At 50.2% G+C, this 27,311-nt stretch overlaps 14 protein-coding genes across 16 annotated transcripts; 5 read left to right on the top strand and 9 right to left on the bottom strand.

Annotated features, from left to right (window-relative positions):
• Positions 1–28: 28 nt before the first annotated feature.
• Positions 29–1,429, top strand: PV10_04926. Of its 2 annotated transcripts, XM_016369517.1 has the most exons (5): positions 29–294; positions 390–502; positions 559–614; positions 741–940; positions 1,055–1,429. In XM_016369517.1, the coding sequence occupies exons 2-5, from the start codon at positions 420–422 to the stop codon at positions 1,154–1,156; spliced, it is 441 nt and encodes a 146-aa protein (XP_016225305.1). In that variant the 5' UTR covers positions 29–294; positions 390–419; the 3' UTR covers positions 1,157–1,429. The 2 variants fall into 2 exon arrangements, with proteins under 2 accessions (XP_016225305.1, XP_016225306.1); XM_016369518.1 differs by having other exon boundaries at positions 741–1,429.
• Positions 1,305–2,835, bottom strand: PV10_04927 (uncharacterized protein). The gene is made up of 3 exons (XM_016369519.1): positions 2,483–2,835; positions 2,305–2,419; positions 1,305–2,218 (listed from the first exon to the last, which is right to left on the bottom strand). Exons 1-3 carry the CDS (start codon positions 2,606–2,608, stop codon positions 1,701–1,703), a joined length of 759 nt encoding a protein of 252 aa, XP_016225307.1. The 5' UTR covers positions 2,609–2,835; the 3' UTR covers positions 1,305–1,700.
• A 410-nt stretch (positions 2,836–3,245) lies between these two features.
• Positions 3,246–4,633, top strand: PV10_04928 (5-formyltetrahydrofolate cyclo-ligase). Its single transcript, XM_016369520.1, has 3 exons — positions 3,246–3,523; positions 3,572–4,066; positions 4,116–4,633. The coding sequence occupies exons 1-3, from the start codon at positions 3,367–3,369 to the stop codon at positions 4,214–4,216; spliced, it is 753 nt and encodes a 250-aa protein (XP_016225308.1). The 5' UTR covers positions 3,246–3,366; the 3' UTR covers positions 4,217–4,633.
• On the bottom strand, positions 3,816–4,979 carry PV10_04929 (uncharacterized protein). Its single transcript, XM_016369521.1, has 3 exons — positions 4,643–4,979; positions 4,503–4,593; positions 3,816–4,440 (listed from the first exon to the last, which is right to left on the bottom strand). The coding sequence occupies exons 1-3, from the start codon at positions 4,775–4,777 to the stop codon at positions 4,388–4,390; spliced, it is 279 nt and encodes a 92-aa protein (XP_016225309.1). The 5' UTR covers positions 4,778–4,979; the 3' UTR covers positions 3,816–4,387.
• Positions 4,980–5,210: 231 nt separating this feature from the next.
• Positions 5,211–9,187, top strand: PV10_04930. Of its 2 annotated transcripts, XM_016369522.1 has the most exons (5): positions 5,211–5,601; positions 5,659–5,751; positions 5,802–6,080; positions 6,172–6,262; positions 6,315–9,187. In XM_016369522.1, exons 1-5 carry the CDS (start codon positions 5,473–5,475, stop codon positions 8,645–8,647), a joined length of 2,925 nt encoding a protein of 974 aa, XP_016225310.1. In that variant the 5' UTR covers positions 5,211–5,472; the 3' UTR covers positions 8,648–9,187. The 2 variants fall into 2 exon arrangements, with proteins under 2 accessions (XP_016225310.1, XP_016225311.1); XM_016369523.1 differs by having other exon boundaries at positions 5,802–6,262.
• On the bottom strand, positions 7,440–11,568 carry PV10_04931 (uncharacterized protein). The gene is made up of 2 exons (XM_016369524.1): positions 8,976–11,568; positions 7,440–8,923 (listed from the first exon to the last, which is right to left on the bottom strand). Exon 1 carries the CDS (start codon positions 11,283–11,285, stop codon positions 9,777–9,779), a length of 1,509 nt encoding a protein of 502 aa, XP_016225312.1. The 5' UTR covers positions 11,286–11,568; the 3' UTR covers positions 7,440–8,923; positions 8,976–9,776.
• A 388-nt stretch (positions 11,569–11,956) lies between these two features.
• Positions 11,957–13,352, bottom strand: PV10_04932 (uncharacterized protein; the record flags this gene model as incomplete). Its single annotated transcript, XM_016369525.1, has 2 exons — positions 11,957–12,482; positions 12,556–13,352. 2 exons carry the CDS (start codon positions 13,350–13,352, stop codon positions 11,957–11,959), a joined length of 1,323 nt encoding a protein of 440 aa, XP_016225313.1.
• Positions 13,353–13,703: 351 nt separating this feature from the next.
• Positions 13,704–14,889, bottom strand: PV10_04933 (uncharacterized protein). The gene is made up of 2 exons (XM_016369526.1): positions 14,437–14,889; positions 13,704–14,373 (listed from the first exon to the last, which is right to left on the bottom strand). The coding sequence occupies exons 1-2, from the start codon at positions 14,716–14,718 to the stop codon at positions 14,119–14,121; spliced, it is 537 nt and encodes a 178-aa protein (XP_016225314.1). The 5' UTR covers positions 14,719–14,889; the 3' UTR covers positions 13,704–14,118.
• A 132-nt stretch (positions 14,890–15,021) lies between these two features.
• PV10_04934 (uncharacterized protein) lies at positions 15,022–15,897 on the top strand. Its single transcript, XM_016369527.1, has 3 exons — positions 15,022–15,214; positions 15,276–15,392; positions 15,466–15,897. The coding sequence occupies exons 1-3, from the start codon at positions 15,212–15,214 to the stop codon at positions 15,658–15,660; spliced, it is 315 nt and encodes a 104-aa protein (XP_016225315.1). The 5' UTR covers positions 15,022–15,211; the 3' UTR covers positions 15,661–15,897.
• On the bottom strand, positions 15,707–17,013 carry PV10_04935 (uncharacterized protein). The gene has a single exon (XM_016369528.1). The coding sequence runs from the start codon at positions 16,791–16,793 to the stop codon at positions 15,822–15,824; it is 972 nt and encodes a 323-aa protein (XP_016225316.1). The 5' UTR covers positions 16,794–17,013; the 3' UTR covers positions 15,707–15,821.
• A 183-nt stretch (positions 17,014–17,196) lies between these two features.
• PV10_04936 (uncharacterized protein) lies at positions 17,197–19,711 on the bottom strand. Its single transcript, XM_016369529.1, has one exon. The coding sequence runs from the start codon at positions 19,556–19,558 to the stop codon at positions 17,498–17,500; it is 2,061 nt and encodes a 686-aa protein (XP_016225317.1). The 5' UTR covers positions 19,559–19,711; the 3' UTR covers positions 17,197–17,497.
• A 252-nt stretch (positions 19,712–19,963) lies between these two features.
• Positions 19,964–21,316, bottom strand: PV10_04937 (uncharacterized protein). The gene is made up of 2 exons (XM_016369530.1): positions 20,824–21,316; positions 19,964–20,760 (listed from the first exon to the last, which is right to left on the bottom strand). The coding sequence occupies exons 1-2, from the start codon at positions 21,202–21,204 to the stop codon at positions 20,047–20,049; spliced, it is 1,095 nt and encodes a 364-aa protein (XP_016225318.1). The 5' UTR covers positions 21,205–21,316; the 3' UTR covers positions 19,964–20,046.
• A 565-nt stretch (positions 21,317–21,881) lies between these two features.
• Positions 21,882–23,104, top strand: PV10_04938 (uncharacterized protein; the record flags this gene model as incomplete). Its single annotated transcript, XM_016369531.1, has 3 exons — positions 21,882–22,350; positions 22,435–22,554; positions 22,620–23,104. 3 exons carry the CDS (start codon positions 21,882–21,884, stop codon positions 23,102–23,104), a joined length of 1,074 nt encoding a protein of 357 aa, XP_016225319.1.
• A 52-nt stretch (positions 23,105–23,156) lies between these two features.
• Positions 23,157–25,588, bottom strand: PV10_04939 (tRNA(Ile)-lysidine synthetase). Its single transcript, XM_016369532.1, has 3 exons — positions 25,355–25,588; positions 25,118–25,291; positions 23,157–25,065 (listed from the first exon to the last, which is right to left on the bottom strand). The coding sequence occupies exons 1-3, from the start codon at positions 25,470–25,472 to the stop codon at positions 23,708–23,710; spliced, it is 1,650 nt and encodes a 549-aa protein (XP_016225320.1). The 5' UTR covers positions 25,473–25,588; the 3' UTR covers positions 23,157–23,707.
• Positions 25,589–27,311: the final 1,723 nt, after the last annotated feature.

The following is a 27,311-nucleotide window of genomic DNA, read 5'->3' on the forward strand; positions in this document are numbered from 1 at the left end:
TATTGTTGGGGTGAGTAGCCTGCGTGCCTGTCCAGTGGTTTTCTTTCGCAACCAACAGGCAACAGCAGATCCTCATTCGCAAATCCTGCAAGTCGCATTCCAAGGTCTCGAAATCTGGGGCTCAACCCTTTCTTACGCTCGCTTCAATTCGTTCACGTGTCTAGAAACCGGACCAACTTTGATCCGGCAACACGTCAACAAACACTCGAAGGACAGTTGATTGCTTGACGGTTGATAATAGCGCAAGGCTGCTATCCCAACGTGCTATCTGAACAGCCTGGCAAGTCATCCAAGGTAAGATTGATACCAGGCAAGCAAACGTTATTAAAAGCCTATGATGGCGATCACATCATCAGGATCATCATGCTCACGGTTGAGACAAATAACAGCAACATCACCAGGTGATTGATTTCAACAAGATGGCCTCAGCTGGTAGTCCAATCAGTCCGACGAAGCCCAAGTCACAGGTCTATGATGGTGCTTGTCACTGTGGAAACATTCAGTATGTGGCGACATTGGGTCTCTCACCAGACCTATTATTGACTCGAGTGATTCAAGGTTCAGCGTCAAGATCTCGCCTCCTGTCGAAGACGGCCCTGTGACGAGCTGCAACTGTGAGGTCCCTTGCAATCCTTGCCCTACAGCTCACCACGCAGCCGCTCTAGTCCCTTGATATCTATCTCTGACGACGAAACAATATCTCCTCAAGAGCCGCAGCTAACCAAATCCCCTATCGTTAGGCTCTATCTGCAACATCAACGGCTACCTAATGGTATATCCGCTCGAGACTAATATCACCTGGCATAAAGGTCTAGACTCGATGACTCATTATGCCTTTGGACCCAAGAGAGTGGTTCATTCGTTCTGTCCAGTCTGTGGCACCAGTATCGGCGGGAAAAGCAACGATCCGAACTTTTTCGCTGATAATCGCGCTGTAAATGTGAGTGTTTTCCCCCTGTCCCTCCTGTTTGGGTCTGCGGCGGCGGCGGCGGCGGAGAGAAGTGACAGTACTTGAGTACTGTCGCACTGTACTGACGAATAACCCACCCTTTAGGTCCGTATACTCAAGGGCGTCGATGTTGATAGTCTCAAATTGAGAAAAGTCAATGGTCGCGGGTCGACTGCCTCCGAGCCCCCTTCGAATACTGCTGGGTAGGAGATTGCATTGCTAGATATCCGAGTGATTGTATTATCCGACATTATGGTTTTGATGGTGGTCGTTATGTTACGAGCAATCAACTTGGCTCTACTAGGAAGCAGTATAGGCGTGGGGGAAAGGGCAGCGTTCACATTGAACAGGTCGACAACATGGGGCTTGGCTTCTTGTACAAGCAAAAGCGACCTTGCTGAATTCAGATTGGTAGGACGGTCATCGATAGTATACATACAGTCCATCGCAGATGACACCCAATACTCTACTCACTTCAGCCTATTCGTTCCATTTATTTCGCCGTCAATATCAAAAGGCGTGCAGAGCCGTAAAAGGATGACCAATCGTGCACTATCTAAACAAATTCGCCGATATCAAGGTAGATATAGCCCCCACCTGATGTATCTGTTCGTAGCGGTATCACATCACCTTTCCAACGTCAAACATCTGCAGTGCCACACGCCGGTGGTCAGTCAGCTCTGTAGAATCGCATTCCCAACTCCAATGAACTCCAAGCAATGCAATGCAATGCACATACGAAGCTCGAAGCTCACGAAGAGGTCGCAATGTACATGACGGTGCCGACAGCGGTGAGACCTACCCCGGCCCACCAGATCTTATCGGCGTTGAAGGGCTCCAATGTCTTGACCAAGCCAGGTTTACCCATAGGCTCCAAGATTTGTTGGCTTAACCCGTCAGCCCCTCCCAGCCCTCGCTTCAGCTTGCTGCCTGCAGTCGCCGAAGGGGTGGATGTTGGATTCAAGGTCTGGGTTGGGAGCATTTGAGGAGTAAGATAGTGTTTGTACAGAGGTTGGACGGGCACGCCGTTGAAACGGAAAAGGTTCAGGCGCGGTACGTTGTGGAAAGGGTCTGTCCGGACTTCATATCGTTCCATCTTTTCTGGTTGGTCGTAACGAATGTAAATGGCTTCGTCGTACGAACATGGTGACGAGGTTAACTGTCGTCCGTCCACACCGAATGGAGTCATGTTGATGGATCCATCAGCACCAATGGTGTATGTACCATGCTGCCATTGCAAGACAGCTGATGGGCATTGTGGCGTCGTGGCTGTGGAAGAAATGGTTTAGTATCAATTCGTGGAGGGGAGTGGTCCAAACGCCCTTTTTGCAGGCATCAACAGTGGTGAGACTTACGGTTAGCAACTGCTCTATAATATGCTGACTCAAAGAAGCCATCGGCGGTGAAGGAGTATGAAATGCCCGCAAGCTCGGGTTCAATGAATCGATCTTCGACGGGGTTATAGAAGCCCTGTTGTCCAGGAGATTAGTCGGCACACTTTGTTGGTGGAGATGGGAAACCGTCGAAACGTACAGGGCCAGTCAAGACCTTTCTGGATTTTGTTGTCCATGTCCCTACCAGTTGTTCATCGAATTGTGCACGGGCAAGGGCTGCAAGGCCAAGGGACAGAGTGAAGATGTTTGATAATGAGGAAATCATGGTCGCATCTTCTTGGGGGCAGGCGCAGGCGCTAGCGAAGGCGAGGAGAGGAAAGGAGCGACAGGCAATAAGGCGAAGGGTTTTGAGGTAAGGATGTAGATTGAGGCCGTTAAAGTGTGACTTATCTCTCGAGGGTGTAAAGGCGAGGTTGGGGTTGGATATTGGGTGAAGTGTGTACGAATCTCACTCCTGAGACAGAAGGATGCTGCAGAGACAAGACAACGGAGAATGGATGTTGACGCGGAGGCTGAGGCGCGGCAACTGCCACTGCCTGGGTGTGTGGAGGTGCAATTAATTAGACGCTAGAGATTAAGTTACAGCAACCGTGGGAGCGTGGGAGCTTTGCTTGCAGCCCCTGGAGCCTCTGTGTCTCCTTGTTCAAAGGCTGGAGGTCCCTGACTCCCAGTGGTTGGTCCCCAGGCACGCCAGGGCAGATCAGGAGGCTGAGGGGCTTTCTGCTTGGTGCCAATCCGGACTTCAAAACACGCTTCAATCATAAACCAATCACATCTCACGGATAATTAGTGGACTCCGTCGAACTGCAGATTCGCCTTTGTGTCCGCTTTGGGTCATTTAAACCAGCGTGACAGGCCATATTGTACATTCTGGACTGAGTTCCGGACAAAGACCAAGTAGACAACCATCCATTTTTATTGCTTTTTTCGAGCACGACACTCTACAGTAGTCGTGTGCGGATATCAAACACGGGCATCCTTTGTCTTATCCACCATTCTCCTCATGGCCCTGCACTGGTGCCGATGATCTCTCTGTGTTTTCGGCATTCCACGCCTAGGACAGCTGTGTGGATGCCAAGCAAGATGTCAATCAGTACCCTTCGAGAGCAGAAGACTGTTTTGCGGAAGCGAATCCAGTCAGAGCTCAAGCAGCTTAGCCCACAAGAGATTCAAAGACAGTGTAGGTCATCGACATCAGGCGTAGAAGTCGCTGTGCTGATAACAAAAGCGGCCATCATCACCCAGAAAGTGCTGCAATCACCAGTCTACAAGAAAGCGACCTCGCTCGCAATCTTCTTGTCCATGCCAGGGCGCGAAGTGTCAACGCGGGAGATAGTCTTGCAAGCACTCAAAGATGAAAAACATGTCTACGTGCCATACCTGCACAAAGGTCAGGATTCAAAAGGCAAGATCATGGACATGTTGAAACTACACGACCGCCATGATTTCGAGTCACTCGTCCCGGACGCCTGGGGCATCCCCTCTCTTTCCCCAGACACGGTTCTGCAAAGGAGCAATGCTCTTGGAGGGATGGGCGTGCCAAGTGAAGACATGGATGACCAAGGTAACTTTCCAACGCTCGACGTGATATACATGCCCGCCGTAGCTTTTGATTATTCTCGCCAAAGACTGGGTCATGGCAAAGGTTTTTATGACCGCTATCTGCACACCTATAAAACATGTCTTGATGCTGCGCAGCCGGGCCAGAAGATGCCCTTTCTCGGTAAGACTGCTGCCAAACATCTCGAACTGGCTAACCAACATTGGGCCAGTGGGTATTGCGCTCCGCCAACAAATTCTATCCCCTGAGGAAAAGGTCCCAGTCAACGATGACGACTGGCCTGTTGACGAGGTGCTCACCGCGCATGAGTAAGGCTTGAACGACCAGACGCTTTTTGCCAAAGACGATGGGTGCAGGTGTTGGGGGACACATGCAGAATTGGCGCTTTGAACAGAAGCGTAAACAGTCAGCAAGCCATAGGAGAGGCCATATGCGATATTGGACAGAAAACACGCCTTTTTTCTTTCTTTCAAAGCGTGATTCTCAATCTAGTGATTGAATTAAAGAGACATTGTCGCCTTTGAGCAGGATTTGTCCTATGCAGAAATGAGTATGTATGTGGATGGAGGGAATTTCGCGGGGGGATTCTGGTTTTTACCTAACTGGCGTCTCTTCTCTGGCCCATCTCTTGTTGCCAACTGCACTTCGACGGCGTCGTCAATGACTAGGTTCATAAATTCGTCAAATCCCTGGTAGTCTGTTAGCAGATGTGCCTCAACATGGCAGGGCGGAGCCTACTCTGATTTTTCCTTCAATGCGGATCCGCAGATTCTCGTAGAGCCATATTGAAACTGTCGATCGCTTTTGTAGAAGACTGAAAATAAAGTGAATTGGTGCTAGGAGGGTCTTGCGACCACCACCACCGCGATTCATTGTGGTTTGTTTGAAGGTTGAAGGCGGGCGAGGATTGCCCTTGTCTCACGCGAGGAAAGGATGCGGTGAGCGTTGTGACGTTGAACCGCTTTGAACGTGTGCTTGTAGCACTAGGCTGGCCGATAGATCGATCGTGGGGAAGCTGTGAGAAGGATTGCGATGTGTATTCAAGGCAAAGGCGGTGCAAGTGCAACTGGTCTTGATATTTTGTCGGGGAAGGAAGAATGAAAGCCCGATGCGGAAAGGTGGAAAAAGTGGACGAGGGTGCGAGGGCAAGTGCAATGTTGCTGTGCAGTGGGGGCAACTGGGCAAGGCCGACCGTGGGCAGAGTGGCAGGCCACGGCAGGCGTAATGTCGTAAGTAGTGGCAGGCTGCGCTTGCTGTGTTCAATCCAAGCTGCCAAACGCCAAAACCTTTTTCAAGCCTCGCATCATCCAAACCCACCCAAGTTTACCCTGCACCCACTCACCCACCCAGTCCTACGACTACTACTACACATCACTTTGTTCATCGCCCACGACATTGCAATATCCTGTTCGACATTCAAGTTCTTCTTCTTTTGCCTGCACCACTTTCCGATCGCTCCTTTCTCCTCATTACTCGACCGGATGCGAGCTCGCGCAAGCCCACCATAGTCCACAGGCTCTGGGCCTCTGTTCCCTTCCTCTTTGCCCCTCCTCCCAATCACTCCCGCAATGGCCGATCACCAAAGCGTCCAAGATGGCTTCGCCCCGGTTTTCAAGGCTCTCGCTACCATGCAGAGTAATCTGTCCGGTAAAGAAAAGACGCAGGCACACGAATTTTTAGAAAAGTTTCAGAAATCGGTTCGTTCTCTTTTCAACTCAACCGTCGTCTGAGTTATCCTTTGACAAATTGTTCAGTCCGAGGCGTGGAATGCCACACACGCCATCCTTCAAGACTCCAAAGCTCCTGTTGAAGCCAGGCTCTTCGCTGCCACCACTTTAAAGGGAAAGGCGTGTATAACCACTCGCCCGTCCTCGTCCACTGGGCTAATCTTGTCTAGATCACATATGACCTTCACCAACTCCCTCCAGATGCCTTAACGCCCCTCCGAGATTCGTTAATATCTCTACTACAGCTTTATCTTCCTGGTCCAAGACCCATTAGAATTCAAATCAATGTCTGTTTGGCCAGTCTTGCAATTCAATTACCATCATGGAAGGACGTGGTGTCTACAATCGGCTCCGCCGTGGGCAATTCCTTCGAGGGCGGAGATTGTTTGCTTGATTTCCTCCGAATTCTCCCAGAAGAGGTCATTGATGGCCGCAAAATCAACATCTCAGTATGTCCGACCGCGCAGCATTTTGTCTTCGGCCTCCCATCCACCTCACCCTGGCCGACGATCACAGTCTAATTCACCATGTGCAATATAGGAAGAGGATCTTGCAGCAAGAACCATGGAACTCCTGGAAAGCAATGCCAATCAGGTCCTCCAACTTTTGATTAGCTATTCCCAGTCCTCTCGTACGCCGATCCCTGTTGCAGTACAACTCCTCTTGCTAATCCACGGATTTAGGACAAGCTGCCAGAAATCCTCACCTGTACTCCTGTTTAGCCTCGTGGCTCCGGGAAATTTCCGCTCTCGACATTGTCAATTCGCCTCTGCTCAAAGAGATCACCGATGCTCTTGAGGATAGCGCATCCTTTGACGCCGCCGTGGACTGCTTGTGCAGCATGTTCCGGGACACTCGGGACGTCGATGAATCCCTTCCGGTCATCAGCAAATTATACCCTGCCATCTTGATCAGAAGACCCTTCATTCAGGAGGCCGCTGCGACAGAAGATCTTGACATGATGAAAGGCATTACGAGACTCTATGCCGAGGCAGGCGAGGCCTGGATGGTTCTAATTGCTCGTCAGCCAGATCAGTTCAAAGACCTGGTCGAATGTGTCCTAGAATGCTGTGTGCGCGACAGAGATCGAGAAGCCATTTCCACAACCTTTATTTTCTGGTACGAGCTAAAGCAGATCCTCGTTCTGGAAAAGTACGCTCAATCTAAGGCCAAGATTGCTCCTCTTTTCTCACAGCTCGTCGACGTCATGATCAAGCATCTCGAATTTCCCACCCCAGAAGACGGCAATGAGAAGGATTTGTTTGACGGTGATCGTGAACAAGAAGACAAGTTCCGCGCCTTCAGGCATAGCATGGGCGATGTTCTCAAGGATGCCTGCGAAGTGGTCGGCGTTACTGAATGTCTGACAAAATCCTTTGCCCTAATCCAAAAATGGGGTCAATCCTACGCCTCGCATGTCTCTGGCAACACCGTCCCCCATTGGCAGGAACTCGAAGCACCCCTCTTCAGCCTCAGAGCAATGGGACGCATGGTCGGTCCTGAGGAAGGCACAGTCTTGCCGCAGGTCATACCCCTCCTCACAACTGTACCTGATCATGAAAAGCTCAAGTTTCAGGCCATCATGGCTCTGGCCCGTTATACTGAGTGGACTGCTCAGCATCCTGAGACTCTCGAGTCTCAACTTACCTATGTCATATCCGGTTTCAATCACCCGGCCTTGGAAGTGGTTCAGGCTTCAGCGCTAGCTTTCAAGTTCCTTGGAACTGATTGCGCACGGCTTTTGGGAGACCACATTCCCCAGCTACATCAATTCTACGAAGGTGTGATAGACAAACTGAAACCTTCAAGTCAAGAAGAGGTGACCGAAGGCGTTGCTGCAGTGGTTGGAGTGCAGCCAGTTGATCATATCTACGCATCTTTGAAGCTCTTCTGCGACCCTGTCATGAACAGAGTGGTTTCGCTCGCTCAACACGCCAAGGATGAAGCCGCTGAGAAGCAAGTAGCTGACTATCTAGGCCTCATCACCATCTTCTTCGACTATGTTCAGCCATATGTTTCACCACAGGAGGCAAACCCAGCAGTCAAATACTGCCAGGAAATCCTACCTGCCTTGTCAGGCATCGCCAAACACTTTACAAAGTCGATTCCCATCTTGGAGCGAGTTTGCAAGTGCTGGAGAACCATGATAATCTCCTATCGGACCGCTACTGCGCCACTACTGCCAGCTCTTGCTACCAGCATTGCCGAAGGATTTGAGACTTCTCGCCAGGGAGCATTTCTGTGGGCCACCAATGCGGTCATTCGAGAATTTTCATATGGTGCTGAATTCGTTGACGAGGCCACCAGTGAAAATGTGTACCAATTCTTCGCCCAGCAAGCTACGGTTTTCTTCCGTATTTTGGCCGACCTACAGCCTGTTGAGCTCCCTGATATCATCGAAGATTTCTTCCGTTTAGCGTCAGATGCCATCAGATACTATCCGGCGAAAGCTATTACATCGCACTTGGCAGAGCCCATGGTACAGGCATCCCTGACTGCGCTGACGCTTCAATCGCTGGAGCCAGTTCTGGCCTCGTTGCATTTCCTCCGAGACTTCCTTGACTTCGGCTTTGACCATCCTCCGATCTCGAACTTCAATGGACCCAATGGTGAACCAACTCCCGTGACACCGCTCGAAGTGCGAAGCGCTGTCAAGCGAGTTCTCAGCACCACTGGACAGCAACTGGTTCATCGGGTGTTGACAGGCATGATGTTTAGTTTCCCCGAAGACGTGTTTCCAGATGCGTCAGCCGTCCTGCTGTCTCTCTTCAGTCTGGTTCCCCAAGCTGCTGCACAATGGGTCCAAAATACACTGCAGCTCCTTCCAGCGGGCACTCTGAAACCTGCAGAGGCGAACAAGCTGATGAAGGGAATCTCAGACAAGCTGGAGCAGAACGAGTCAAGAAAAGTGCGTGTCCTCCTGCAAGATTTCACGAATTCATACAGACGAAGAAATGTGGCTCCTCGAGAGGGGTTGGGACGGTTAGAGGCAAGCAAGTTCCGATTTAGTGGATGAGGAACGATGGTGGAGAATTGAACAGTACCTTGGCTTCGAATATGGTCGACCCAAAGGTTTGGCCAGGTCGGTGATGCTGTTTCTGTGGCACCAGGAGCACCCACAGCGCCGGCGGATGGCTCAGCTCTTTTGTTGAAGTTGTTCAGAAAGTTGCCTTCTGCCACATTGTGAGAGCGTTCGACTCTGACCGACCTGGTCTACGCAGATTGGCCGAAAGCCAGAAATTAATCGCGACGTCCTCATAGCTAGCGACTATGCTCTCTGTCTCATCACACACTGTGGTCGATTAGCTTTGAAGAGGCGATCGAAACTAAAGGTGGAGTCTTACTGCAAAGCAGACATGATTTACGCGAACAACCGTCAGTCATGGGCATGGCAAGGCGTCGGGAAATCTAAGACACATAGATGTTCGACTCTGGATGGCCCACAGAGATTGAACATCTGTAACTCAGGGCTATACAATATTAGCAATCTAGCTAGCTATTCACACTAGCGCCACGGATGATGAAGAATCAGAACATTTGTATGCCACCAGTAAACCCATGAAGGAGGTGTTTGTTTCCTCGATATGTATGACCATGCTTTGCACGTGTTGAGAGCCACTAGGACAAACCAGGCGACAGCCATCGCCACCATCAACATACAGGTACCCTATCCAAGAGAGTTTGGAGCCAACGACTCGGTGATTGTTGCCGAGAACTATTGGGACCCACAAGCTGCCTTGAAGGGCCCCTGGAACCCAGGGCAAGCTACCTCCGTCAAATCGCGTATCTTGATCCAGTCTTAATGTGGTACATGCGCTGGGGAGCTTGCTCTGGCTTGCGGATACTGACTGTTTTGCCATGTGGACTAGGCAGACATCTTGGATAGAGGATTTCCCATTTCTAGCACCTGATGGGGAAGCTGTGGCAGTGGCTGGCAGAGAACAAACAGCACTCGCGAATCTTGCAGCGGGCTTGTGTCGGAGACAGAATGCGGAACCGATTTCGGGCATTAGATGCCTCGTTGAGTGTCGTTCAGCTTTCATAGCGCATCGAAGACCGTCAGCGGTGACCGGACTGCTGTAAGCTGAAAGTGGAACTTTGGGAAGGTCCACGAATTATATTCGGCAACACTGAGCATCATGATATCAATCTGCCTTGTCGTTTTCGCTCCTTGGTGATTTTCTTTTCCTCACTATGCCCAAGACGACACTGATGTCATCCAGCTTACCACCTTCTGCCGCGATACCTTCATCAAAGGCTCGTTCCATATATGGACTTTCTGCGTTAGGATCAGTGGCGATCTCCCGGGCTGCGTTCATGAGTTTTCTTGCGACATAGACGATGCCGTCTTTGTTAGCATCCGCCTTTTCTTCGCCTTCACCATCACCCTCCCACAATTCGACACCCTGGCATAGAATATCCGAGATTTCATGTTCCCACAGATTGTCAGTGACACCGTCGCTGAGTACAGCAACCATGTCATTGACTTGAACATCGACAATCTCGGTGACACCATTCGTCAAAGGAGTGTCAGGTGAATTTGTGCCAAGCTGACGGGGGCAATCAAACCAATGCCATTGTTCTGTGGAACGATAAATGACCGACTTGGTGGAAGGGCGGACGATTAGGACTTTGCAGTCTCCCAGCGAAGTAGCGAGGATGACTGGGACTGGATCAGGAGGCGGTGGGGAGGGGTTAGGTTTGTGATAAAGCAGGGCAGAGCTTGCCGTGGTTGTGCCGAGAATGTCGAACGGGTCTTTCTCATTGTCCTTGTCGTTGTCCTTGGATTTTGATTTTGACTTCTTTGAGGATGTGGTTGAGGGAGACAGGTCGGAGGTTTTCTGCTTTGGATCATCAAACGCACCGGAGGCAACGGCGTCAGCTACAGCAAGACCTTCGGCCCTGCCTTTAGTCGCAAGTTTAGTCTCCTCGTAGGCGGTTTGTAGACATTTTATAGGGTCAAGATCCTCGAGCTTAACGCCATTGCTATTGGCATCACTATCGGTGGAGCTGAGTGACTTTTCGATCTCGACGGCCCAAAAGTGTGCTATTAAGCGAGACCATAAAGCAGCGTGGCCTCGTTCCTTCTGAGCCCATGCGCCTACACCGTCGTTGACGGCGAGGAAGTTTTGATCGCCGATCAGAATGGCGTCATCGCCATTGGTGATGCCTCGAATAGGCTCACCATTATATGATGGACGGCGGCCGCGAACGGGGTTGTTGTGAGTGGTGAGTGGGTCAGAAAATGAGCCTGACGGGAGGGATACGAAGGGAGGTGGGAAGGCACGGCTGGGGCGTTTGGCGAAGATAGAGTAGCCCGTTTCGAGGAAGAAGGGAGAAGCTGAGGGTGAGGAGGATGTGGTGGGTTGATCGTCTTTGTGAGTGGTAGTGCGACCTTCTGAGATGAGATGGCGGCGAGTATCAGAAGATGAGTAGGTGAAGAAAGCGCGTTGTTGAGGGTCAGAGCCAGTAAGTTGCTGCGATGAGACGTGGAAGGAGCGATGGGAGAGGGTACACGGTCGCTTTGAGTGAGATTGGGAAGGTGCTGGTGAGAACTTGGGGAGACGACTTGATGTTGAAAGTAATGATTCAACACTCAAGGTGGTCGTGAAATGTATGGTATGTCTAGATGGTCGAATCACCTGAGTGAGCATGTGTTATCATCAAGGATGTAGCGCTCTCATAATGAGAGGCGCTGTGGGCGGGTGTTGATAAGGTAGAGGGACCAGACGGTATCCCAAAATGGATGAGACGAGATCAGGTCTGGGAGCCAGAGGCAAGTGGCAATCGGCAAGGATAACAATAGATGAGAGAGGAATGAATGAATGCGGTGAAGGGGGGAGGAGTTGAGATGCATGCGCCCCAACGCAGTGAAGCGGAGAGACGAGGATAAGAGCGGAGCCGGGGGAGAGAGTGTTTTTTTGGAGTGACTCTTAGTTTTCTACGGAGTCGTTGGATGACACATTGATAGCCGGTGATGCCTCCATATGGACGGACAAGCTTCAAAGTAAAGAAATTCGGAGGCAACGGAGGGTAGAGCGTCGCGGTTGAGGCCGGTTGGGGACTTTTTGGGCGAGCGAATCGATCCACCGCGGGGACGGAACCCGTGCCTATCAAGGGCCCACGGTGCCTAATAAGAACCTAATATTAATGCCTAAAAAGTAGGACAAAAATAGCTTGACAAAATTTACACGTGCAAATGGATGTCACAGTCTCCCATCAGCACGTATCACGTGCAACCTCTTGATACATCTAGTAGTCACAATACATACATACTTAGGTATATATCAATATTCATCCTTCATCTACCTAGATCTCCTAGCCCTTACAACTCTCTATCCACCTTTCTCCTTTTCCAGCTCGAATGCTCTTGAGGATTCTCCACCAGTTCTAACCAAAACTTCACATCTGAAGAATCTGGTCCTTGTTTGAGAGAGGCAGCCTCAGCAGCCAGCCGAGCGTACTTTTGGGCCCCCCGTATACTCCCCACCGAGTTGTACATCAAGGCTGCATGGCCGTAAGCATTGTCGAGGAATGCATCGAGCCCTTCTTGCTCGTAGACCTTGACCAGTCTTTCCGCCTTTTTGACACTGGCCGTTGAGTCCGCCCCCCAATTGCCCAGGCTCTCTTGAAGGTTATGAATCTCCACCAACCCACTATCAGTGGCTGCGCCCTCTTGACAGCGTGAACAGGAACAGGTAAAGTGGAATGCTTTCTCGAGGTACTTCTGCCGCACCGAGAACGGTTCATACGGAGTCGTGTAGGAGATTGTAATCTCTTCATCCTTTGCGATTGGTCTCACCGCGTGAACCACGTGTGTCAAAAGGTCTGGATCAAGATAATATTGTGCACTGAATATCCTGCGTTAGCCACGAGTCCGCTTCACTCCACTTATGTGAGTGAGCAATATTCAATCCCACTTACTTTGGCGCACACGCATGATTGAGCCTCGAAGATTCGGGAAAGACGGCCAAGTGCATCTGTCCTCCTAGGTGCATTTCAAACGAGTTGGCCTTCACCACATCTTGCACCACCACCTCAGGCAAGTGGTAGATTTTGGCCAAGGCCCGGTACTGCTCTTGACTCTGTTTCGGCAGTTGCGACAAGCCAATCTGCAGATATTTTTCTCTCTCCGTTGTGTTTAGGATATTCTCTGTATGTGCCAACAGAAATGGCGTGTAAACTGTGAGCAGCTCGCCTCGCTGAAGGTCATGCTTGGCCATCATCCCCATGCCCTTGCCCGGGATCTCCTTCGTATACCATGTGTCCGTTGCGACATTGATACCTCGGCTTGACAGAGCCGCTGCGTCCTGGAATGGAAGAAGAGAGGCTATTTCATCTGCAATCTTTGGTGTTGTAAAGATTGAAATGCCTCGTCCTTCGCTGAAACTAGAGTTGGTATAAACGCACAACGGGCTGTCGAGCTCGCCAAGAAACTCTGTACACACAGGCTCATGTGTCCAGGCCTCGGAGTGAGCCACACTCTCTCCATCTGTTGTTGATAAATTCGCCGCTCCAACGGTAGACGATCCGTCAACCGTCCTGGCGTCGTGCTGACCATCTTCGCCCCTTATAAACTCGTCGGAGACTAGGTCATCTCGCTCAAGTAATTGTTGCTGTTCTCGTTCACGCCGTGCCACCGTCTCAGGGTCTGACGCGACGACGACGACGACGGCAAAGGCAGTCTGCAATGCAATACCAAGGATGTGGCCGCTTTTCATTTTGCGCAAGTTGTCATAACATTTCAGCGATAATTAAAGAGCAAAGGAGGTGGTGCTTTTTAGCTGCCCTGAGGAGATGATAATCCATGGTGAAACACTAGAGCCCCAGCGCTCCCAAGCGTTTCAGAATGGGACTCGGCCACTTTGTCATCGTTTTTTTTGGCTACACAGACACAGAGTACAAGTACACTCCCTAAACTTGATGACGAGTCAATCGCACTCCGATTTATGTCGCGGTGGCTCTGTTGTTGCCCTATAAACTTCTACTACTCGTCACAGCCTTATTTCCGCATGGTCGTGTCACAGACCCCGGGGTCACATTACTAGTTTCCCTTACTCAAGTATGATAGATGTGATGGAAGTAAGACCAAAGCTTAGATCAGATTTGGCCGTAAATGGGTTGATTTCCACGACTGTAGAGTGATTTAAGAGAACATGATTTTCAGGCCTGGCCCCTCTAATAATTGTCCAGCAAGATGCAACTCCGTCATGTATGTCTTAAAAACTTTTTGCTCGACATTGGTTGAGCCCATGGAAATGCAATAACTGATCTGCGTAACTGGTGCTCCTTTGCGTCCAGGACTTCTAACGTCCCTTGCATTGCACCGTTGCATGATGCCTAAGAGGGTCCGAGGGCAAGCTATGCCAATCAAGATGCATGAATACATGGCATCCTCACCGAATCAACACCCAAAACCCGCCTGGGTAGGGCCTGCTTTTGGTCTATCTCCCTCGTTCTATGTTGTACATTTTCATTCAAGCGTAACTAGTTGATGAAGTTGACGCAGAACCCGTGTAGGATCAGACTACCAAAGACGAAATCCGCAAAGGCCCGTTCGGTGCTGACCCTGGTATCTTCGATGATCTCTCCCGTGACTCCATCAATGGTCTTTGCCGTGGTCTTCTTCGCTACCAGTGAAGCGTCCGCCGGGGGTCTTTCGGAGGTCTGCATTCGGAGAGAGGCAGTGAGGACGAATTGCCCTACGGCGGCGGAGAAACCGGATAGAAATGCATTAAAGGGCTGCGATGTTGGTCAATAAGACATGTAAAAGGCCAGTGCAGATACCCAACGGGAGAAACGTACATAATTTCCAGCCAGAATGCAGTACAGGAACTGGACTGCTCCAACTACTACTAACCATGCCATAAAGACATCAAGGAGAATTGTCCGTGAGGGGGTGTCTTGAACATATTTGTTCCATACGTGAACAATGATCTCCTGGGGAGACGATCGAGGTGAAAGCGTTGATTGTGTCTGGACCTTTGCTGGGGTCACCGAGGGTGGTAATGTTGAACCTGCGGCAGCTGGAACTTTGGTTGGAGTTGCCGGTGCAGGCTTCGGCCCTGGTGTGACTTTCTTCGCCATGGTATCGTTGTCGTTCTAGCAATCTCAGTTCCCAGGATGAGGCAGGGTGACTGCAGCCTGAATCAGACGATGGCGTGATCGGGATTGCGCTCTTCTGCTGCTTGAGCTTCGTCTGGTTGTTGTGGAGGCCGATGGATCATGGATTTGATGCCAGATGTTCGCCTACGTTAGTTCTTACCACAGAAGTGGCACAAGAAGCCGTTCGGTTCGCCGTATGTGGGAGCACGTGGAGCACTTTGCTGTGAATCATGCAGACCTTGAGATGCATGCGCGCCGCCCTCATCCTCTTGCTCCCCGTGCTCCCCGCAGTCTGGCAGGCACAGGATGGTGTCATCCAGTCGTACTTGCGGTATTATTATTATTACTACTAGGTACCTACTTTTACTGCGTCGGACAACTTGAATGCCGCCAAAAAAGTACCACTACTGAACACCAGACCGAGCAATTCCATCACCGTACTGATATCTTCCAAGACCAACCACCTTTGTCCAGTATGGTCAGTACCTCGCAGTCTCCTGACGAGATAGTCCGATCACCGCTCACAATATTACCCCTAGGCCAACGAAACACCCGCCTACATTTTGGCCGCACTCACGTCGATCGGTGGAGTGACAGGTTATGTGCGGACAGGATCAATCCCCAGCATTGCCGCTGGATTGACTGTCGGAGCTTTGGTATGAAAGAGAGAGACACCTCTCCCCTCGTTCATCAAACTAGTTAGGTTTGACTGACGCCTGTTGTGCACAGTATGGCCTCGGAGGCCTCCGCATCTCTAAGAAACAACCCTACGGCGTCGAGCTCGCCCTGCTTGCCTCGATTGTGCTCGCCGGCAGCAGTATTCCTCGCGCCATCAAGACCGGCAAGCCATTGCCTGCAGGACTTGGTGTCCTCGCCGTCACGGGCTTGGTCATCTATGGCCGTGCTTTCCTAGCGAAGCAGTAGTAGCGTATCAATCAATGCGCCAAAAAGGAGTTGGAAAAGAAAGGCATTGTATTCTAATCCATACACTTCATTACTTCCTTTGGCCTATGCTATGCGATGTAGCCTTGGGGAATCACTTTTTGTCCGTGAGCATCGTTCAAATCGCCTCTCAAGAAAATAACTCATGTATCCGTTGCGCCTGTCGCTTCGCCGCCGGTCTCAGTCTGGGCCGTGGTATTCAGAGTTTCATTCTCTCCCTTTGGCCTGCGCTTCCCTCTTGTGCCTCTCCGCGTTTTCTTCCTCCGGCCTTCGCTAGACCCATCTGGTTGCGTACTAGGGGGCCCATCCTCCTGTGAATGTTTGGCCTTTTTCTTCTTGACGCTGAGCGGATTGGGACCTTTGGCCCTTCCCAGCCCACGACCCTTTGGATTATGTTCTGAGACCTCGAGACCGTCGTCCTCATCGCTGCTGTCGTCGGCCCCTTCTCCTCTCTTCCGCTTCCTATCATTGACTAGTCCTTCGGAGAATTTCTCCTTTTCGGCCTTGACCCTGACCCTTGCGCTGACTCCGCTAAACTCCTCCAAGATCATGACACTTCTTTTGACATAAATGATGGGAACTCCAGGAATCATTCTCGCCCTCTCTCTGACATTGAGAAACGACTTGCTCCTCTGTTCTTTCTCATCAGCATCCGCCGTTGCGAGGATGTAATGTTGTTTATTCTTTGCCAATTCATTTCCATGTGGATGGTCTGCCACCAAGTCCAGTAAGCACCTCGCCTCACTAATCACTCCAAGATCCTCGCCTGCATCATTCTTGTGCTTGCAATGCCGCATGGGTAGGTCCAGCGGGGGAGGCAAGAAGTCTGGTCGATTCTTCAGTCTTGGAGTATTGCCCTCGCCGTTTCTGGCCTTGAGTCTTGCCTTTTCCTTCTCATGCTCTGCCATTATCCGGCTCAATGTACAGTTGGTTATAAACAGCCTCGCCTGTCCATGGAGGGTATTCTCGACGTATTTCTGTAGCGGCATGTGGAAGGAATAGCAGGTCTTGAGGAAATGTGAATCGAGTAGAACTTGGTATGGTTCGCGGAATCCAAATGCCATTTGATAGCTGGACATGATTTTCCGATATTTCTTGCTTCGTTTGGCCCGCATCTTGTCTCGTGGTGATTTGTTGGCTGTCTTTGGGCTTTCACAATATTTCGAAGAGGATTAAGGCGAAGCGGAGAAGATCAAATTGCGTTGCCCAGTCGAGTAGTGAAAATGAAATATCTGAGGACGGCTGTTATCCAAATCCTTATGCACGCCGGTTAGGAATGGTTGTTTCATGCGACGAGATTCTGTACTGTTTTATTCCTTACCCTCTGACCCGAAAATCCGTGACTTTGATGAGCGGGACTGCGGCGCAAATAAAACTCCAAATAATTATTACGGGAAACAGCGGTAGAGGGCTGAATGCTCCGCGGCTGAACTCTCAAAATACTTTACGGTCAAGTGTACGCCTAACTATGGCAAAGCATTGGTGGTGTGTTCATGAATGAGGTTCATTCCAACGGCATCGATGAGAACAGGAATCAATTCCAACTCTAGTCTGTACTGGTCGATGGATTATTCTAGATGAACTATTATGGCCATCGACATTCCCCTTTCGGAGCACTTCATCTACCAAACAATTCGTATACGATCAAATCCCGACTCCGAGCGTGCTTATGCTTTGCAAGTACAATGAGAGCCACCATGCGTAACGCGGTGAAGTGAGCATACATAGAAAGAACTTTTGTGTTGTAGTCGTAATCGTGGTCATCGTACTCTTCGTGAAGGCTTCTGATAACTGATCGAGTCAGGACCAGGGTCCACACTCATCCCTCTAGCCCCTCGTCCATGTCTGGATCTTCGTCGAGATCGACATCTTCATCCATGCCGTCTTCATCACTATCACTGTCTTGGTCCAGTGGTTCACCAGGGATGCCTTTCCATGTGACGTAGTCGCCTTCAATCCAATGTCGGCTTATTGGGAGATGGTATGGGTCGTAAGGAAAGTATCCCTCGAGCATACCGTTATCACCGACCCAGCTCAGATCGCGGTCTGGATTGCTTATGCTCAGATCGGTCGTGCTCCTGGCATGGGTTGTTGGAAGTCGTACATGCTTGTTCTCCTCAATCTTAGGGAAGACATAGAACAGTTGCAAGGCGAAGGTGAGTTTTGCAAATTGTTCGACGATGACGGGAGTGCAGACACGTAATGGATTGAGAGGAGAGTAGATCGCACCCCTCAGCGAGTCGCGAAGAGAGTCTGGAAAATGGTATGTTTCTATCGTCGTTTCATCTGCTTCGAATTCTGAATCGGATTCAAGGTCTTCGCTAGTGGAGGCAACGTCCCGCCATCGAAAGCAGAAGATGTATAGGATCGCCTGGAATACGGCGTAAAAGTCACCGTATTTTTTGAGATCCGGCCCAGTGCAAGAGACTTCGTACGATCTTCTTAGAACAGTGAGATGGTCGCATAGTAGCTCCAGGCAGTCTTGGACCACTTGAGGAGAGACATGTGCACCGCGTCCGACAAATCCGGAGAAATAGGCCGCGGCACTCTGGCGGATGTGATGAGGGTGCTTCTTGTCGACTAGGATTGCAACACAGGACGTCACAAAGCGATCGACGATGATAGGATCAGACTGAGCAAAGTGGAAGACGAGGAACTGCGGGTGTCGAGATCGGTATGAAGGAAGGATTTGAGTATGGAACTGGGTGAGGAGTTGTTCGATGGCAGTGTCGCGCGTCTGCAGATTGGTAGACGTGGTGAGCTTTGCATTGTATTGGAAAAGAATGTCCATGATCATGTCCACTTGACGAATGTCGTCCTTTAACTTGCGTCGGCGCATCGTTGCTGGGTCCACGTCGTCGTCTTCCATATCTGAATCTTCATCAGAGGTGGTCAAGTCGTCATTCTCTGAGTCCAACGGGCTCTTGAGTAGGTCTTGAGATTGCCGGGCGATGAGAGTTTGTGAGGAAGACATGTGTTGGAGGATGTCTTCTTCGGCATCATCTTCTTCGTCGTCCAAATCGACTTGTACAGAGACGTCCAGTTTGATCAACTCGCGCAATACAGTGGTCAAAATTTCTGCGGTCAACTCTGGCACATACTTGATCAATTCCATGAGATTGCGGATGTAGGTCATGCGCTCTTCACTCTTTTGGAAGTCGAACTCGAGGCGTGCGGAAAATCGGTCTGCAAGTGCAGCAGAAGCCGATGGTACATTGGTTGTGATGTACTGCATAGCTTGCAAAACCCGGCGGTGCATGGTGGACTGTCGCACAGGTTTTGCTCCACCTATTCTTCGAGTCTTTTGTGGGCCAAGTAGATCCACGAGGACGCCCATGATTTTATGCTGATAACCTCGCTGAGCAGCGGCCAAGTTATTCAGAAACCGAACATAGGTGGAGTAATAATTTTGGTCTCTACCGACCCATTCACTGTATAGAAGGGCATTGACCAATCCGGAGCAGTCTTTGTTGAGAGAAGTGATGTTTGCAAGAAGTGCTTGGAGGTGAATTTTGAGCACTTTGGTGGAGGGTGAATTTTCCTTGTCATGCGGAGTTGAGAAGATGGATTTTATGCGTTCATATGACTCGTCATCTCTCACACGATGTTTCTCAATGGCTCTGCGAACTTGTTCCTTGACTACCAAAGGGTCCAACTCTTCTTCCTCATCGGCAGAGACGATCTCGACATCAGAGTCAAAGGTCACGCGGGACCGCTTTGAAGGGCTCGAAGGGGCATCCATGAAGCTGGTTTCATCGATCGATCGCTTGAGTGTTGAGCGTTGTTTGGGCAGAGAAGGTCTATGTGATTTTGTGATGGGTAAAGATACACTGGTCGGCATCATTGGCCGACGAAGTGGCGGGGCTAGCGACATAGCCATGGACCTTCAAGCTCCTCAAGGGCATGGGAAATGTGATCGACTGGACGGTCAATAACGTAAAGATGATTATGGCTAGGAGGGATTAAGTGACAGGAGGGGATGAGACAGGCATTAAAGCCCATGAAAGATATTGATGTAGGTTGTTCAATACTCTCACCCACTGCGAACTTTTGGTAAAAGGTTTATTAGAGGGAAAAATATTCTGTGGGACAATACGCTAGTCTTGATTTGGTAGAAGCGGGCGTGAGCGGTTTGAGGCAAGTGCCGAACAAATCAGCCAATCAGTTCACAGGTTCATGTCAGAGTGACTCCACTCTTGTGAAGACTCCAACGGATCGGAAGAATACATGATCCGGCTTCCAATATCAAGATATCTTCTTTTATTGAAACATGACAGGGAGAGTGCAATTTTCCAACGATTCAACCCTATGTATTGTCAATAAGTTGTCCTGAAGAGTCATATCCGTCATCAAACTATATTCCAGCATTTACAGATATGCTCGCTGACTCTTGGCCTCAGTACCACGGATCTTGTCAAAGTCGAAAGCGCTGTCTCCTTGGATGGCAATTCGATGACCCAATGCCCGGCGAATAATCCAATCTTTGCTGTTGATTTCCTCCTCAACCTCGTCCTTTTCAAGAGGAGGAATCATCTCGCTACTATCCAGTCGCTTCAGCATCACATCGTCTGCTGGGCGATTGAAATAAACCAGTGAGTAACGAGTATGCTCAGCCTGCTCACCAGGTGGAGAGACGACACGGTGAATATTCGACCTCAAGAGTCCATTGGTGAACTTGACCATGGCATCCCCCAGATTGATAATGGCATGATTTGGTAAAGGTTTCACATAACACCACTCGGCGTCTCGACCTGGAGGGAGTACTTGGAGTCCACCTAGTCGATTGAACAACACAGTCACACTGCCAAAGTCGGTATGTTCGCCCAATGCAGTCTTTTTGTCGTCTGGTGGCTGTGGTGGGGCTTTGACAAAGCGTACTTGATCTCCTGACCGATCTTCAATTCGATGCATATCCTGCAGAGTGTTGGGTGGGAGTCGGAGGTGTTCGTTCAGTAGCTCAAGGACGAGCTGCACAATACCATGTGAGGATGTTATGAAGGATTTCAAAAGCGGCCTCTGCGAGTCGAGTACGTTTGGTGCAGGCCATGGATCGGATATTCCGAGGATGTCATCTTTGGATACCTGTCTTGTTCAGCACCACCCTGAACACGGGAAGAGCTCTCGACGGCTCTCGACAGTACTTACATTATAAAACTCGTTGCGATCTAGGTTCCCGGCTCTGTCAACCACATTGGCGCCGTATCCCTTGTATCCGAAATACGACTTCTTGTGCATAAAGTCATATTTCTTCTTTTCTTCGAGCGGAAGGTCGTACAGCCTCGCTCCAACATCGAACAGGGCATCGGCATCGGCCAACAACGAATCTCCTGGTCCAGAAAGGTCCAAATAGAAGAATCCGAGATCTTCGCAAGCGCGGACGAAACGATTGACCTCGTCGGCATCTCGATCGAGCAGTTTGGCTAGCGAGAGTCGAAGAAGAGGCGCTGTGGGAACGTCATCTGGAAATGGAGGAGCATTTTCGAATATCTGTGCTGGTGCAGAAAGCGCTTCTACTTGAGCTGCCATGGTGATGTGTGATTCTTTGTTTGTCGATGATCAAGAAAGGAGGCCTAGCTAGTCAGGTTGGTTGGACCATTCATCACGAGGGGTCAAGTCGTTATTAAAACCGTTCTTCTCTGCCCAGACCGAGGCTGGCGGTGGAGGAGATGTCCGAAAATGCGGAGAAGAAGGCAAAGAGTCTCAAGAGTCTGGATGACGCACGTGGAGAAGCCCCATTTACATCTCGAGTCACGTGGTATAACATTGTGCCTTTGATATGAGCGGCGAGGCTCGCGACAAATTATCTGGATTCAGCATATGTGCTTGGTAGGGCTCTATCTACATGTTGATTGTGTCTCACCATACCCTACAAGACTAGAGCATCGCTTCTTCCGGACAAACAGTGGTATAGGACGCCCGACCAAAGCAGCCAAGCCCCCACCCGCGAGCCGCCTTACAACCCGGCATGAGGGACGTATTAGAACACAGATCGATTAGTTTCGGCTATCAATTGCCATGGTTGTCTTCCACGACGATAGACTCGGCAATCTAGGTGCAATGCTCAAGTAGGCCGCATTTCCTCGTGCTCCTCTACATCTCATCCGTGCACACTCCGACCTTTGATCAAAGGCATTGACAACGTAGACCGAAGTACGGCGCATCCAGCCTCAATCCACAGTCATATTGGCGCCTCTCAGTACGCCATGCCTCCCGTGAAATGGAACGTCTTGCTGAGGAACCCTTTTACTTTCCTCAAGGTGGTGACTCTGGCTTCTTTGAGAAGTACTGTCCTGCTCTTGACCCGTATCATTTTGCCATTTCGCATCCGCAAACTCACCTTGCGTAATGCATTGGCACGTGAATGGATTTATACCGCTCATGAGGCAAATTCCGACATATTCTGTTCCGAACCTAGAAGGCACGGGTGCCAGGAAATCGTCTTTGCCGCCGGAGAGTACAATACGCCGCTCGGCCAGAAGAGTGCAGTTGGAGGCTGGGTGCTACCTGACACTCCAGTCGCCGAGTTGAAGAACAAGGATGCAGTCATCTTATTTGCTCACGGCGGTGGGTACGCCATCGGTCACGGATTGCAGAATTCTACCATGTTTCCTCGCATAATCGGCAAGGCCAAAGCCCGAGGTCAGGATATTGCATATGTGACAGTCAAGTATCGTAAGTCACTCCATCCACTACCCATCAGATCTATCCAAGCATCGACCTATTCTCCATCTCCATGAACTAATACCCACAATCTAGCCTTGTCAACAACCAAGAGGTGGCCGGCACAAAGAGATTCCTACATGGCCATGTACGAATGGCTACTCGATCAAGGTGTGCCAGCATCTAAAATTGTCTTCTCAGGTACATCAGCAGGAGGTAAGTGACTAGGGCTACCCGCTCTAGCCTGATGAGAACGCGTGAATTTTAAATCAATGGTCTAGGTGGTTTGATTCTCCTCGCCATGCTCTACATTCGCGACCATACAAATCTTCCACAGCCTCGATGCGCCGTGGCTCATTCTCCATGGACAGATGTCACCAGCGCTCTGACAGGAATCAAGGGCCATCCTCTTCTGGACACGGATTACATTCGAAAATACGATCAATCATTCAAAGCCATGAATGACATACTCAGACCCGAGGGACTACCATTCGACACGCCAGAGATCAGTCCCGTCCTCAATCCTGACGTGTCACGACTACCACCCCAGCTGATCTTCTACGGCGACGCCGAGATCTTGATGACTGATAGCACTCGATGGATCAAACGGTCGAGGGATGCTGGCGTCAGAATCAATGAGTACATTGGCAAAGGAGAGATGCACACTTTTTCCAATGGATGGCCTGTGGGAGGAAGACAGACAGAGGACGGGTGCGACGAGGCCATGCTTACGTATATCATTACTGAGTTGGCCCCTCCTGTATGAAATCCACCCCTAGGCGAGAACGAGCTACGAATAGAGTGCCAGGTCTTGCAACGGAGACATTCTTAGTCATTTTGAGAGGCGTTGAGCTTACTATGAAACTATCGTGAGGCTCAACTGCACCAATACCAGTAGTGCAGGAAATACTGATGAGATGCCACAGACTTAGGTGCCTGAGAGTCTGTCCTCGGCGCAGGTCATATCGGGACTACGTCGGCATTCCAAGAATATATTGTCGAGGCTCCTCGAGTTGATCCCGACGTTTCTGAAACCAGCGGTCGGCTCATTTGGTGTCCACGGTGCTATATTTCCATCCATTATCATCATCTTGTATTTGGACGAGGTCGATGACGGCACTATCCCGGTCGAAACCCATCTGCTTTACAAGCTTCTTGCGGCGAGTAAAAAGGGTCAGATCATCCAACGATTTGTGGACAACATGGTGCAGCGTATTCGTGGAGGTGGAGTGAAACTCTTCAGCTGAAGAAGCACACATCGGTCCACTGGTAATTGTTTTTCCACCACAATCCTCCAAGGTCGCTCGCTGCCACATTCAACAAAGAACTCCCCATCGCCAAGTTTCAGTGTCGTTCGTCGACGCTGTGGTCAAAGTAGCGCCTGCGGAATCTCCTTGAAGTAAGACTCCCAACCCACAATCGGCGAACGCTCAGCAGAGCGGCGGATCGCAAAATCAAGCGTAGGCAAGGATAAAAGCTGCCCATCATACAACAATACCGGTATCGTGTACCTGAGCTTGTCTGGCGCTGAATTCGACAGAGTTTCGCTCAACTCCAAGGACCGGGCTTTTGAGACGAGACGTTTGATATCTGCCAGGCGACTTGGCCCGAATGTCTCAACCGTGGTTTTCTCGATGTCGTGCGACGTCTTCGCTTTGACCCTGATCCAAAACCGCCGGTCCCATAACAGCCAATGAGAAATATAATTTCCGTTTTGAATCTTGGACAAGGGTTGGAAGGATGCAGTTGTCGCCACGATTTCCGGTTTGCGGAGTGGTGGTCTTGAGAGCTGCCACAAACTGCCTGTTTGATTCTCATAAGGCGAAATGGCCAATTTCTCAAGCCACACTTGTTGCATTGTCACCGAACCATGATTGTTTGGGGAGATCAAAATCGCCTGGAACTCTTTCAAACGGTCTTCTGGGACAACAGTGGGAACGACATCACGAGACTGTGGGCTGACTACGGCGGTCAGCTTCGCCAGAGCATATGCTGCAGCCTCAGGATCCTTTCTGCAGGTTTTTCGGAAGGCTGGTTCAAAATAAACTTGCATGAAACCGACGCGCGGATCAAAGTGCACGACTCTGGCCTTCTGAAGACACTTGCCACCTCGGCGGTTTAGGTCAGCCATGGATTCGCGAGAAGATTTCAACAATTGTAGGATCGAGGGTGCTTGGAGGGCACGAGGAAGTCGATACTTGCTTCGCAGATGGCGAATCGCATTCCGCATTGTGATCTTCGGGTCGAAATTCGAGGGGTCTGTAACGTAGCGGATCCCAAGCGTAGTGCAGGTATCAATAAGTTCAGACTTTGGGTAGTCCAGAAGGGGTCGATGGATTTGGATGCCAGGAGATCTGGGTTCGTCACCATACCCAGCCTCTTTGGCACCGTCCTGTGATGGTGAGGTAGGACTTGGTTCAGGCCAGTAAGCATCGGGGTGCAACCCTGTAACGCCAGGAATATCCTCGCAGCAAGGAATGGCTCCCTGAGCATAGATACCTTGAAGGCTGAGGAAAGAACGTGTTTGGGTCTTCAAAAGTCGCATCATAATAGTTTCAACCTGATCATCTTGGTGATGACCGAGGAATAGATGTCGGATGTTGGCATCCAGGGCTGCCCTAGCAAACATACGATAGCGTTTGTAGCGTGCTACAGCCTCAAAATTGGGCAATGCCAGAGGTTCCGCGACATCTGGCCACTGCATGTGCAGTGTCTGACTTTTGATGCCTTGATGAAATTGAGCTTCAGTCGGAGAATGGGGGATCTCACTTAAGCTTACCATAGTCCAATAGATTCCGGTTCACCGATGCCGCTTCGGCGCCACTTTCAGGTCGTGCATTGTGATTGATAATAAATGCGACAGGCTCGATTTTCAACTCATGATCGAGCTCAGGCACACGTTTGAGTAGGGCGGCCAAAGCCATAGAGTCCGGCCCTCCACTGACACATACTCCTGTGGGAATGTCAGATTCAAGTTCCACGGTGTCAGTATAACACATATTGTGCGTCCACCTACCGAGTTTGGCAACCCCATTGACTGTATGCTTCTCCAGGCCATTGTACCAAAGCTGGCGAACTGCTCTGACTACGTGGCTGGCCAGGTTCGATCGGGCTAGAACTTCGGCAGTGACCATATCAGTGGCCTGCTTGTGACAGTGCCTTGCCTTCTTTGATGTCCTAGTCGCGCTGCTGCTCGATTGAGAACGGTTGAGACTGAAACGCGCATGTTGACGCTAATATTCCATTCACGGTGTATGCGTTCAGCACGCTGACCAGAATTAAAACACTGCTCCCTTTAACGACATGGAATTGGGATTCCTATGGCGGTAATGGATGAGGTTGACGACGAAGAACCCAAGTTGAATCGAGAATGAATCTGTCGTCGAGAGGTCCCAAGGCCTTGGCATCAAAAAAATTGTATTATGTAAGCCGGTTTCTTTGGCCCCTTACGGAGTCAGCCTCGTGACCTATGAGGCATGTTAAATAGTCCAGCTAACACACTCTTTAGTGGTTCTCTAGAGAAGAATATATCTATTCTATGGAATGTTATTGATTTGTGTGTCAGATCGTCATAAGCAAGTTACTTGGCTTGAGCCTCGTCAGCGACTTCGGGATTGCTCTTTCACGATGTCTCTGACCTAAGCGTTGATACGATGTCTCTGACAACATATGGCGTCTATATCGCCTCTCTAGATACCATCCAGATCAAACTGCAACTTTTTCATCTGGCTCAACCTCCTTGCGTTCGTTTTCCAGGATCGCGGCCCTGGAAGCGTTCTTCTTATTGACGTCAATGCTTCTCGTCGTGCAAGCAATCAGAACAGCAAGCCCACCAAATGCCACAGCTACCTTGTAAACCAGCTGGAAGGATTCGGCATTTGATTCCAACACAGCAGCTCGAACCGCCGTTGTTTGCGCCGCCGAGGCTCCCACGGCTTCGTAAGCCGCCGCAGTTCCATTAGTAGCTGCCTTGACAAGCATTGTAATGTTCCCAGAAAAGCCAGAGGCTGTAGCTGCTTCTGTAACCTTGGGTCCCACGAGATTGTTGTACTCATTTGCTTGGATTGCGGTGTAGATCGCAGTGGCGATGGCGCCTCCGATCAGGCGAGATGTGCCTAGAACACCTTGGGATACTCCACTAGTCGACTTGGTTAGCCACATAAACATGTCACATTTTGGTGTTCTCACATATCATTCTGGTCATCCAAGCCCAAAGAGACCATACCAAAGGCAAGGAACTGAGGAGGTGTTACGACAGCGGCGATGATGATGACGGTGGCAATGGCCTGTGCACGGTCTCCCACCCCGACAGTTGACATGCTTCCAATCATGACTGTTTGAACGACCAGGAACCCGACAAGCTGCCAGCGTTCATGACCGATCCATGGAACGATAGTCAAGACCAAGATACCGGCACATATGGTCCCGAAAGAAACCATATTGGCATACACACCACGAATTATCGGATCGCCAGGAGGGACGAACAGAATTGTCGATTGCCGAGGCCATAATCTAATATTGTGAGTAAGGGGCTGGATTATAGGGGCTGTAGGCCTTACACGTTGAGACTATAGTAAAGCATACCGCCAATAAAGGTGACCACAATGATAGAGGTGAAGCTGTAGCAAAATCAGATGAGTTCCCGGCTGGCGAGGACCAAGCATGACTTACTCTCTCCATTTCTTGAACATCTTGACCGGCAAAATCGGGTATCGGAGTGGACGGTATGTTTCATAGAAGCCCAATGCGACAAATAATGGTCCAGAGAGTACAATGGGTGTGATGACTGCAGCGCTTTTCCACGGATGCTGTCGCCCACCCCAATTGAGGCCGAGAAGGAGGAGCACACAACCAGCGGTGAAAAGGAATAGTCCCACATAGTCAAGTTCCTTAAGCAACTCGATCCTGCTCTTACCATCGTACTTGTGTTTCGTTTCATAAGACGGCGGCCAATAGAAGAAGTAGAGGCCTAC

This window comes from Exophiala mesophila (genome assembly GCF_000836275.1).
Source record: "Exophiala mesophila strain CBS 40295 unplaced genomic scaffold supercont1.3, whole genome shotgun sequence".
Classification (NCBI taxonomy): Eukaryota; Fungi; Ascomycota; class Eurotiomycetes; order Chaetothyriales; family Herpotrichiellaceae; genus Exophiala; species Exophiala mesophila.